The sequence below is a fragment of the Anopheles cruzii genome, chromosome 3 (assembly GCF_943734635.1).
Source record: "Anopheles cruzii chromosome 3, idAnoCruzAS_RS32_06, whole genome shotgun sequence".
NCBI classification, from domain to species: domain Eukaryota; kingdom Metazoa; phylum Arthropoda; class Insecta; order Diptera; family Culicidae; genus Anopheles; species Anopheles cruzii.
Window position 1 is genome coordinate 65,113,455 of NC_069145.1, and position 11,931 is coordinate 65,125,385.

Consider the following 11,931-nt stretch of genomic DNA (forward strand, 5'->3'; position numbering starts at 1 on the left):
GAACCGCCTGAAGTATGACAGCACTCTGGCCGGCGCCGGGCGAGTAATCGATTCCGGGAGAGCGTTACGCACATGACACACTCGCAGCCCACAGGCGTGCAGAAAACCAGAAAGCCGAACGACGACAGACGAACGACACGTGCTCAAGCACGGCCGTCAGCCCTTGAGTGCAACGTAACATCATAAAATCTGCAACTCATAACCGGGGGACGCCCGGTCCGCATAGCACCGGGAGCAGCCCATCATCCGCAGTCGGTCTGCTGCTGCCTGCCGTCTGATATTTGGCATGCGAAGTACATGGACGCGTCGTCATATTAACGCGACAAATCGGGGCAATGAAGTTTTTCCCCATTTTCCTGTCCGTTTTTTTTCTCCTGTCGGAAAAACGGAACACGGGTGTCGCTGAGGCTGCGTACGCGGAGAGGTTTTATAGTCACGCAGTGGCACTCGGGGCACACGTAACGATTAGAGTGGCTGATACGGTGCGGCCGATGTTTTGTTGATGATGCGACGCGAGTCGTGCGGTTCTTCTTCCAATTTATGTGTCCTCTGGTCGTGATGGCTCCCCGGTCTGTGTGGCGAGAACGCGGGTGGAAGTACGTGACATGTGACAGTACTTTTTACATATTAATGCCATTTTTCGTATATTAATCATTTTGTGGGTCTCTTAATTGATGATAACATTTGGGATTGATTTTCCCCCATTTTGTCATAATTTCTCCAAACAACTGGGATCCGTCTTAAATCCGCAGGCGTATTCAGTGATTAGACCGTGACCGTGATGAGGGTCATTAGAGACATTACTCTATTTTGGTGGCCAATTTCTTCCCCCCGGCAACGCCGTACTTTTTTTTTTTTTAAACATTGAGTGTTTAGTGTATTTATTCTTAACATTACATAACACTTATACACTAAACACAGCACAACTTCACCCCCCCTGGATTCGGCCTCGCGAGGTTCTATCCTTGGGGGGGCTGCTTAGCTCGACGGTCGAGCTATAACGCCTGGCGCCTGGGCGCTTGTGCTCCTCCTCCTCAGCCCGTTTTCACGGGCGGGGTTGCGTTGCCCGTGTTGGCCTCCCTCGGTGCGCGTCCCATCCAGCGCGCAGCACCTCCATTATTTCCCGGCACCCCCGAGCGATGTCTCGCCACCTCTCCGGGCTGGCGAGAAGCTGCTCCCCTAGCGTGCCCGCCGTTATGCGGCCCTCGGCGCCGTCCAGCAGGCGCGAGCGCACTTCGGCGAACCGCGGGCACTCCACCAGCGCGTGCTCCGGTGTCTCTGGCACGCCGGGGCAGGCTGTGCAGTAGGGGGACTCGGTGAACGTCATGGCATGCAGGTACTCCCTGAAAAATCCGTGTCCGGAGAGCACCTGTGCCAGATGAAAGCTCACCGTCCCGTGGTTCCTACTGCACCATCGCTCGACGTCCGGGATCACGCGGTGGGTCCAACGGACGAACCGGCTCGCCCCTGGTTCCGCTGCCGCCGAGTCCCACTCCGCCTGCCATTGCCGCATGGTCACTGATCGCTGCGCCTCTCTAACGGTGGCCGCGGGCTCGCGCCCGGGCTCGCGGCGTCGCACCTGGTAGCAGCGAGCGTCCTCCTCCACGACGAGGCAGATCGGCGGCATGCCCGCCAGGACCACGGCCACTCTGTGCGACACGGTGCGGAAGGTGCACGCCACCGCCTTTGCCGCCGCACCGTGCGCCTGCTGCAGTTTCTGCCGGTTTCGAACGATCCGCAGCCCCTCGGCCCACACCGGGGCCGCGTACCGCATCACCGACTCCGACACGCTGGCCAGCAGGCGGCGTCTGCTGGTGGATGTTGAGGCGTGTCGAGGCATAAGCCACCGCAGCGCACGCGTCACCCGTGCGGCCTTCTCCACCGCGTAATCGACATGCCGATTCCACGACATGTGGTCCTGGAGGACAACACCCAGATACCTGAGCTCCCGCGCCGCTCGGAGCTGGACGCCTCCCGCCTGGAAGCTCACTAGCTGCGTCCCGTCTCTGAGGCTGCTGAAGACCAGCGCCTCGGTTTTCTCGGGTGCCAGCTTGAGGGAGTGCAGCTCCAGCCACTGTTGAACGGCCACTATCGCTCGCTCGGCGTCATTCGCCGTGCCCTGCGGTGTTGTGTGCGGTAGCAACAGCATGACGTCGTCCGCGAACCCGACGACGCGCCCGCCCTCCGGAAGTCCAATGGACAGTACGTCATCGTACATGACGTTCCAGAGGGTGGGTCCAAGAATGGACCCTTGAGGCACGCCGGCCGTCACCGCCCTCGCTACCACGCCGTCCGTCGTCTCGTACAGCAGCGTGCGGTCCTTGAAGTACTGCTCGAGCACCCGCATCAGCCCAGCTGGTGTGCCCTTGCGCTGCAGCGCCGCGCCGATGGCCGTCCAGCTCGCCGAGTTGAATGCGTTACGCACATCGAGCGCCACCGCCATGCAGCACCGCCGGTCCCTGGTGTTGGTGCGATTGTGCGCCATCGCTCGGCGCGCGTTGTCCGTGACTACACCAATGGCGTCGATCGTCGACCGGCCTCTGCGGAACCCATACTGGTCCGCCGCCAGCAGTGGGCCGCCCGGGCCGCCCTCGAGGTGTTCCCGTAGCCGGTTCAGCAGGACCCGTTCGTAAACCTTGCCGACGGCGTTCAGCATACACAGCGGTCTGCTGGACGATGGTAGGCCTGGCGGCTTGCCCGGTTTCGGTAGCAACACCAGCCGTTGCTCCTTCCACTGTACAGGGAATGCCCCGGCGTCCAGGCATCCCTGAAACAGTCCTCGGAAGACGTCCGGGTGAGCCCGCATCGCTACCGAGACCGCCGCGTTCGGGATCCCGTCCGGGCCGGGTGCTTTCCGCGGGTGGAGGGTGGCCGCGATTGCCAGCAGCTCGTCTGAGGTAACTGGCCGGGTCCGGGTTTGCGCAGGCTCCGTCGGCGCCGCCGGCCACTGCATCGCCGGATGTGTGGGGAACAGCTCGGCTACGATCCGTCCCAGCACCTCCGGGTCGCGCTCCTGGGGCGAGCGTGCGCCTCGGATCCTCGTCATGGCAGTCCGGTAGGCCGCTCCCCAAGGGTCGTTCTCGACTGTCGCGATCAGCTCCGCTGCCGCGCGCCGCTTGCTGTGCTGAATAGCTAGTGTGAGGGCCCTCCGGGCACCTCGGAACTCCTCAAGGCGCTCCTCAGCCTCCCTCTCCGTGCGGGCGCGATCCAGGCGCTTGCGGAGCCGGCCTGCGGTTCTCTTTAGCCTGGCGATGTCGTCATTCCACCAGTGTACTGGGCGGCGGGTGTTGCCTCCCGAGCTGCTGCAGCGTGACATGGTCGCGTCGCATGCCCGGACGAGCTGCCCAGTCACTGCCCCAGCGGTGACGTCCACCTCGGCAAACCGATGCACCGTCAAGGCTAGCCGAAAGGTGTCCGCGTCGAACTGCCTCGCGGCCCAGCGCCTGATCTTCGCCTCCGGCCTCCACGCTGCCGAGCCCACCACGGGCGTCCGTCTGCGCGGTGGGGTTCCTACACTGTACCTGATGGCCGCATGGTCCGACTGCGTGTGTTCAGGCGAGACGTGCCAGTCCCCCGGTCCGACTACCGACGGCGAGGCGAACGTCACGTCCACTATGGACGGGCCAGCTACTCCGGCTCCCAGGAAGGTGGGGGCGCTACCGCGGTTTAGCAGGACGAGACCCAGCTGCTCCGCTGTTGCCAGCAGTTCCTCACCCCTTCGATCGCTGCGCCTGCTCCCCCACTCTACCGCCCACGCGTTGAAGTCGCCTCCGAGTACTACACGGGGCCGGCCGCGCGCCACCAGCAGGATAGCGTCCATCCGGCTGCGGAACACACTTAGGGGCAGACGAGGGGCCACGTAGCAGCTGATGAACGTAATGCCGCCCACCTCCGCCACCGCCATGCCCTCCGTCGGGAAGGCCCCCACGCGCTGTATAGGCAGCGTGCCCCCTGCATAGATCGCGGTTCTCCCGCTGGGGTCCGCCACCCACCGCGGGCTGTCTCTCTGCACCCACAGCGGCTCGGACAGCAGTGCCACCTGAGCCGGCCCGCGCTCCGCGACTTGCATCAGCAGGTGCTGGGCGGTCCAGCGTCGCGCCAGGTTTACCTGGATCACCTCAATGAATGTGAGGCGATCCTTGACACCCTGCCGCCCCTATGGAGTGGGGGCCGTTGCATTTCAAGCACCGGGGCGCTTCCTCACACGTCGCCCGCCGGTGTCCCTCGCCTCCACACTGGATGCACATTGCCGTGCGGTCCGGACCGCGACAGCCTGCACCCTTGTGACCCCTCTCCAGGCAGCGATAGCAGCGCTGCTCCGCTTCCGGTAGCGGGTCCTGCAACGAGACCGTGCACATCGTTCGACTGATGGGCACGCGCTTCCCCTGGAGCGCATTCGCTGCCTGGATTGGTAGCCGAACGGCGGCACGCTGCAGCCCGTCCCGGCGGCGGAACAGCCTGACGGCTGTCACCGGGACGGTGCTTCCTGCCGCGCCCGTTAGGGCAGTTGCGACTTCCGCTGACGTCGCCAGCATGTCAATGCCAGGCACACTGGCCTCTATCGTGTCTTGGAGCACAGCAAGACTCGCGGTGTCGCCCACCAGGGCCCCCACCCTCTGGCGCAGCTCCTCCGCGCTTTCACCTTCGCTCACGGCCAGCATCAGATCGCCCCTTACAGACCTCCATGCTTTCTCGTGGAGCTTCGCCACGCCCTCGTTGTCGGCCACTGCCGCATACAGCTGGAGGTAAGTCCCCTCGCCCTCCGGTGTCACGCGGACGACGTCCGGGCGACTGCGCCGAGTAGGTGATGGCTGCCGCTGGTGCGGCTGCTCCTCCCGACGCCGTAGGCTTTTCTGCCTCTGCAGATCTCGGCGACCCAGATGCACCCTCCATCCTTGCGCTTGTTGTTGGGAAGCTGCGGGCCTTGGGGGCTCAGGCTCCTGCCTGGGCTCACCCGTCTGCTGCGTGCGCCTCTCCTGTTGCTGCTGCCCCCGTTCCCGAGGGTCCCTTCCTTGCATCTCTCCTTGCGGCTCTCGTCGCTGCGGCTGCGACTGAGGTCGGGTTTGCACTTGCCGCTGCTGCTCTGGCTGGGGCCGTCGCGGCTGCTCCTGTTCTTGCTGCCGTAGCAGCTGCTGCTTGCGCCGCCTCTGCCGCTGGCTTGGTTTCGGCGATTGCCGCCGCTGCTGCTGCTGTTGGTTTTGTTGCTGGTGCAAAGGATGAGCGCTCGTTACGACCGCCATCGCAGCCTTGAGTTCCCTGACCGCCTCCTTCAGGACCTCTATCTCCCGCGCATTCACCTCACACGCTGCGCAGCTCGCTGGGGGTTGGGCCAGCTGGGCTGCAGTTTGCGGCTCGTAGTCGCCATGCCTGCTGCTGCCAGCGGCCGCTTCCGGCGCATTCACCGACTCGGATTCGGCGTCCGCGAACGCCTCAGCTTCCTCGTCGGCTTCTCTGGCGCCATCGCGTTCCAGGTCAGTCGCCGACGTTCCCCGCTCTGGGTTCTTTGGGTTCGCCGAGCTTGCCGCTGACCGTAACACCCTGACCGTCGGTAGCCCGCTCCCGCTACCGGCTTCGGGGTTAATCACCTTCGGAGGAGCCATTGTGCCGGTTCTCCGAGGCGTTCACGCGTCCCTCGCAGTTTGTGACACTCTGACCCTTCACTTTGGCAGTTTGTGGCACTGATTTTGATGAACTCTGACCTCGCCTCGATGCGATACCGTGTGATCTTCGCGACCAAGACACTACAACCGTCGGGCTTCAATAACCATCCCGCGCACTTACACGGTAGGATAAGAGCACTTTCGGTGCATTTCCATGCTCCAATGTCCTGGATTAGCTTGATTGAGTCTAGATTTAGGCGCCACCGATCCTTGGCAGGCGGCTGCTGCGCCGACGCTGCCCTTGCACTCACACCCACGCGCACCGTTTCGGGCGCCACTACGCCGAGTCCCTGCTGGAGGAGATCACTCACACGCGCGCGCACCGTTTCGGACGCCACTGAGCCGGTTTGGCCAGACGCCGCTCGGACGTGGTTAATAATCACTATATTTCCCTATCCACACATCGGCAGTCTTTGCAAACACTCATCGCCGTAGCGAAGGCGTTGGCAAGCACGTAGAAAGCACTACCACTGGGCTGCAGTACAGTTTAACGCGCGCTTCTGTTGAATAACACGGACTCGACGTTACCGACGTTCTTTCCTTTCGCTCACCTATATCCACTCAATCAATCAATCTTTAACTTTTCCAATCGGCAACGCCGTACTGACAACGCTCCTGTGTCCGCGCCAGACCGAAAGAAAATGCTTCCGGTGACAAAAACGGAAGCCTGGTACGGCATCTGACGTTGACGTTGCGCTGGTTCGCGACCCAGCGGCACAAACCGGAGACCTTTTTCCCGGACCCATTTCCCGAAAAGTTATCAAATTTATTTTCTGTAACAAAAACCATCAATTATAAGCCCGGATCACAGGCTGTGTGGTGCACCGGAACCGCAGACCAACCGCAGTCCGTTCTCTAGGCAACTTCCCTTTTTGCTGTCGACACTGCACGGTTATTAGCCTGGTGAAGAATCAGAGAACTCAGACATATTGATTATGCAGCCGACCACCCGGACCCGGGACTGCATTCGCCGAACACGGACGATTGGAAAAGTTTCTCGGGACTCGGGACGGCCCCGGGAAGCCCATTAGCTGTCGCTTTTCGCAGCAATGCAATGAGCTGCACCGAGCGGAGGCAAAACACAGTAATCTCCTGCGGTCCGGGAGCACACCGGGGGCTCACCGTCGTCTAATGATACGCCCGTGCCTTGGGTAATTTCTTGTCCGATAGGATTGGCTGCCCGAAAAAAGGGGGCCCACGACCGGACACGCTGGGGTGTTCCCTACCGATGATGGCTTTTCGTGCAATTGAACGGCCCAAAATTGATGGCCAACATTAATGGGGGGTGTTAGTTCTTGTGGCGAAAGTTCTGCGATCGGCATCCCGGCGACCGGTTATCGATACGGAACGTGCCACCATTTTTTACAACGGGCCGGGGGGCGAGTTCCTTGGCAAACGTCTGCGCTGTGACACTGCACACGCTCGGCACAGAAGAAGCGTGCTGCACTATTCCATTAGAGCCCTGTCTGTAGAGGCAACCCGTGTCCGGAAGACCGGAACGGTTGCCCGTTGTTGTTCTTGCGGTGATTATAGTGATTGTAGAAGCACTGCCGCTGCCCTGCCAGCAACCACTTGATAAACGACATTTCCGTCGCCACTGGATGATAAATTGAGCCGGACGTTCCGAAGGGCTCTTGGTGAAGTTCGCACTCCAAACTTTAGCGCCCCGAACGTGTGCTGAATTTTCCGGTGTGTGATTTTTGTGACAGATAGTGGCACTCGGCGAGAAAAGACATATCGTTCTCCATTTGTTGTGGCGTCTCTCCCGTTCAAGAAACTCGTGGATTGAGATTTCTTCAAAACAGAAACGAATCACTACTTTATTACTATCGTCCATGATTCGACATTAAGGTCCGGGTTTGGGTTCAAAAGTCCTTCAAGAAATCAGTAAGAAATTCCTATTTGGCGGCCGGATGTGAGATAGGCGACTGCTACTTACTCTGTTTTCAGTCCATTCTGTATTGAGTCCGCTTTGGCCATCGTTAGGTCGTTCCGGTCAAATCCGCAGCCAACCGTCGTCGTGTGAGAGTCGCTGCTCACCGGTGATTAGATTTTCCGACAGCCGAACTCAACGCTGCTAACCGTGTCCTGCAAAGACAAAGTGACAAAGAATGATCAATAAGTTTGCCGATCTCGACTCGAAGGGCAAGAAAGTAATGAAAACATTTTGGCTGGAGTGGTTAAATTTATACACCATTTATTGGTGAACATTACTCAACAAGATTCGAACCAATTTAATCACCATCATACCGCCGAGTCTAACGACCCAAGAGGTGTCCGAGAGAGCGTGAATTCCTGTTTAAGCCGACTCCGCTCACGACAAATTGTGCATTTCCACGGAAGTGTCGGGCGGAACATTAACGTTTGATTGATGTTTACTTCGTTATTGTTGGCAATTTCCGTGCTGTTTTCCGTCCTCGCGGGTGCGGCTTTTGAAGGCCACTTTTGAAAAGGACATTTGGATAAAATGTTGGACAGCTCAGCTCCGCGCGGCCTGTCAATCGTTCGGCGCTGGGTTCGGTGGACCCGGGATCGGCGTGTCATCGGAAGGAGTTTGCTCCCGGTGGCCCTAGAGCGTCCCGATGACACCTGACAGACAGGTGGTGGGGAAGAGTCCGGGAAGAGCAAACGGGGCAGCGTCGAGCATCGATTGGCACGCCGAATCGCTGGCATAACGGTTGGCAAATATGTGTATAATGTGTTCAGCTGACTTTCGCTTCGACATTCACCAGGACATGGGCTGCGCCATTTCGCGAATTTTCTTTTTTGCGTGTGTGTGTGCGCCCCAGAACCGTGGGTATTTTTATCGAATCGTCAACCGAATAAGCCCGCGGGAATAAGGCACTGATTGCGTTGCGTTTCGGTTTTCGCAACGATCGCGCGACGCCCATCCTCCCTTTTTCCATTTACGCAAACTGATTTTCCGCAACCTCCGCCGTTATTTTTTCCTCTCCATTCGATGGGAAAGTGACGATGGTAATTGGCAAATATGTAGCACAGCAACTTGCCGCGGGAAAATTTATACCCGAGCACGGCACAGATGGTTTCGGTTCTACGGTGAAGATATCATTTTCGGAAGTAATAACCGATTTCGATAATGACATTCATTTTAAAATATCATTCAACACGATGGCCGTCCCAAGTGCGTTCAAATTAATTAAAAACCCCAAACAATCGCACATTGGCCCGCAACAAACACACACACAAGGCCAAAGCATAATGCTGTACCGTTAAAACAACATCGCCGTGAAAGGGTAACAAACAAAAAGGAGGAACTAAAACAACTTTGCAGCCATTTTACGAGTCACTGCACAAAAGCTCGCTAGTGCGCTCCTAACAAAGAACACACTCACACACACACAGGGTATGTGTCATTGAATTTCGCTCTATCAAATGTCAAATCTCAATTTACTTCCGCCCATCCCGAGACCCCGTCAGGAAGACGTACGCCGAGTCGCTGGTTTTAATCAGATGATCCCGTCAACGGGAACTTGCCTTTCGAAGTGAACAAGTGAAGTAGGACACAAAGCAGAAGTTGCGAAAAAAGTAGTAAAGTTTCGAAGAGTAAGGAAGCGACATCGGCCGACTATCAGCGGGGTTCAATCTCGCCTCGGGTCTACGATGGCAGCTCAACGACGACGGCGGTCTATGTGCACCAACATACGTACACCGTGGCGGCGGCCGATGTCTAAGGCAGGTGATCGTCAGATAAGGTTGCAAACTCGCAAGCAAACGGAAGACAATTATCTGTTCGCAACAGTCCAGGATGCAACATTCCGTTCTTTTTTCGGCGCATAGATTCGTGTCTGATGTAAAGGCTAATCCTTCTATAGGTAGCCCCTATTGTCATTCAGCTTAAATGAATTTATTTTGATACCTTAACTAGGCGACTTTGGCGATAGCAATCGCTCCCGGGTCGCTCTCTGTCGCTACAATTTTTCGCCTCACTGTACACTGATATCGTATGCGGGATCGCGTAGAGTGGCCCGTGTGTGTTGCCCTGCGAGTGCAATTTAATCCATCTCCCGTACGTCGGATAACTGATGGAGAACGGACTTAAGTTTCAGCGATACCGCCCAGGGGCCGAGCCGTGCCACGGTACACAACTTCTTCCGAGAGCCAAGCGACTGGCTCAACTGTTTTGTTTGGTTGTTAATTGTTATCCAAACGGCGTACGCGATGGCGACTGACGTTACCTCACCCGGTGCCCGTTTCCATCAACCTGATTCGAACATGATGATGATGGCGGCCAACCCGGCGGACGAATCACTCGATGATGCGCTGCTCGAAATGGTTTGCCGGTCGTCGGTCCGAAAAGGGCGGTCGTATCATCGTTACGGAGCTACTAATTAAGCCTTTCGCATGATCTTTGAAATTATCGTCTATTTAATCGTGCCATATGGAGCTGAGATGATATCTTGCCAGCGCCGGAGCACCGGAGAGGATGTGTCTGGATCAGATAAAGCCACCGCGCACTCGCTACAGTCGGTCGCTTGGAGCAGCTCGCCAGAATGGAAGTTCTAGTCGTGGTCTGCTAATTGTTGCACGGACCATAGTTACACTGTTAGTTACAGAATTTGTTGGTCTTTGAGTTTTAAAGGGCGTTTTAAAAGTTGTGTTGAAGAATCGTTAATGAAAAGCATCAATCCGTCGTCTTGATTTGTTGAAACATTGGACAAATTAAAGCACAAACGAATGATGCTTGAAACTCACTCTCACTACGTACTCGCTACTCAAGCATCGCTTCCGTGGCCCAATATTTCATTTAAAGTATCGCCAAACACAAAACGAAGCAATGTTTCTACTCCGCCGGCAAGCGACAGGCGATGGCACTTCGCCTCGGTGAACCTTTTTAGCGGAAAACCGATTCTCCTCGATTTCCTCGATTGAGTGTCCTCGACGCGAAAAGGAAACACGACAGTGTCACGGGGGCGCCGCCGCCGTGGTCCAACTCCTAAGTGCAGGACATCATTTCCGCTACAACTTCTCGAACACGGGGCGAACGGACGACGAATGTCGAGCGATTTCACGAAATGTGTCCATCGATTTCGAGAGTGGCGAGGAACTGGAATGGAATTAGTAGCATTTTCGACCGGATTCCGGTCGCAGCCCCGGACTAGGCGTTCACGTGCTCCATTTTGTGGCCGTCGATTTCGGGGGAAAAATGAAAAGTTTCACTGAGCTCTTATCGGGGGGAAGGACGATGGGCGAGTCAGGGCACTAGCCGCCAGAAAGGCAATGCGCCTTTGGCTTCCGGGATGGCTGTGTTTTCTTGAACACGGAACCAAAATCGAGCCGAAAAGAAGGGAAACAAAAATCCACCCTACATTGTTTCTTTCCATTTTTGTCGGATTTCCACTCGATTCGGATATAATCAAATGGAAAGTCGGCAGGAAATATAACGAATAAATAGTTACTCGTTACAACAGGTTAGAAAACTTGAGGAAATCTCCTTATTTTTGTGAGTTATTTTTTATTTATTATTGACACACGACGATAACAGAAGCAGACCGATGATATTAAGGAAGCTGAGTAAAATGTATACGAACTTTCAATTTGAGAAATGATGAATATACTGAAATGGGTATCGTTTCGAAGTTTGGCTGTTATTAGTGAGTAAAGAAGAACTCTTGGACTGCATAAATATATTTACCACGTCCTAATCAAATTAGTTCCACATTTTCGGGCATCGTAAAAGTATCTTTCCTAAAGTACTCGCCCCGAAAGATCGAGTCTTGGAGAAACGACCCCGAAAACCACCACACACACGTACACCGAAACCCAGTGCAAATGGACCCCATAAAATTGGATGGACCATAGAATTATGAAAATCATCATCGCTTCTCATTAACCGATTGGCACGGCAACTGACCACGGGCGCTACTGGTCCCCCCGGGACACAAAGCAAACAGTCAAACGGAGTGTATAAGTTTATGTTTTCGCGAAATGGCACACCTCACCTTGGCACCTTGCTCGGCCGAGCCACTTGCTCCATTAGGCCTCATTAAACCGTGAAGTGGGAAAAGAAATAAACTGGCAGCGACCTCCGTTGGTGGCTCCCATCTTCAATACACATCGACAGCCAGTGTCGATCCGGGCCGGTCAGGTGGAGTTGCCCCGTTGCGATGATCGTTACAAAAAAGTTCTCACTTCGAACCGCCTACCGAACCGGGTCTCGGTGGCCCGGGAGGAAATAAAAACCAAAATCCACCATAACCATAACCGGCCATGCCATGATAAAAGTCAATGAGGCGGCGATGAGGCTGCCGTC

The 11,931-nt window shown here is 56.4% G+C and overlaps 1 protein-coding gene across 1 annotated transcript in view; it reads right to left on the reverse strand.

Moving 5' to 3' along the window:
* The window catches only part of LOC128275541 (mucin-5AC), a 79,893-nt gene extending 72,253 nt beyond the window's left edge, over positions 1–7,640 (reverse strand). Inside the window, exon 1 of the mRNA XM_053014083.1 lies at positions 7,600–7,640. Within this exon, the coding sequence (XP_052870043.1) occupies positions 7,600–7,640 (41 nt within the window). The remainder of the gene's footprint in view (positions 1–7,599) is intronic.
* Positions 7,641–11,931: the final 4,291 nt, after the last annotated feature.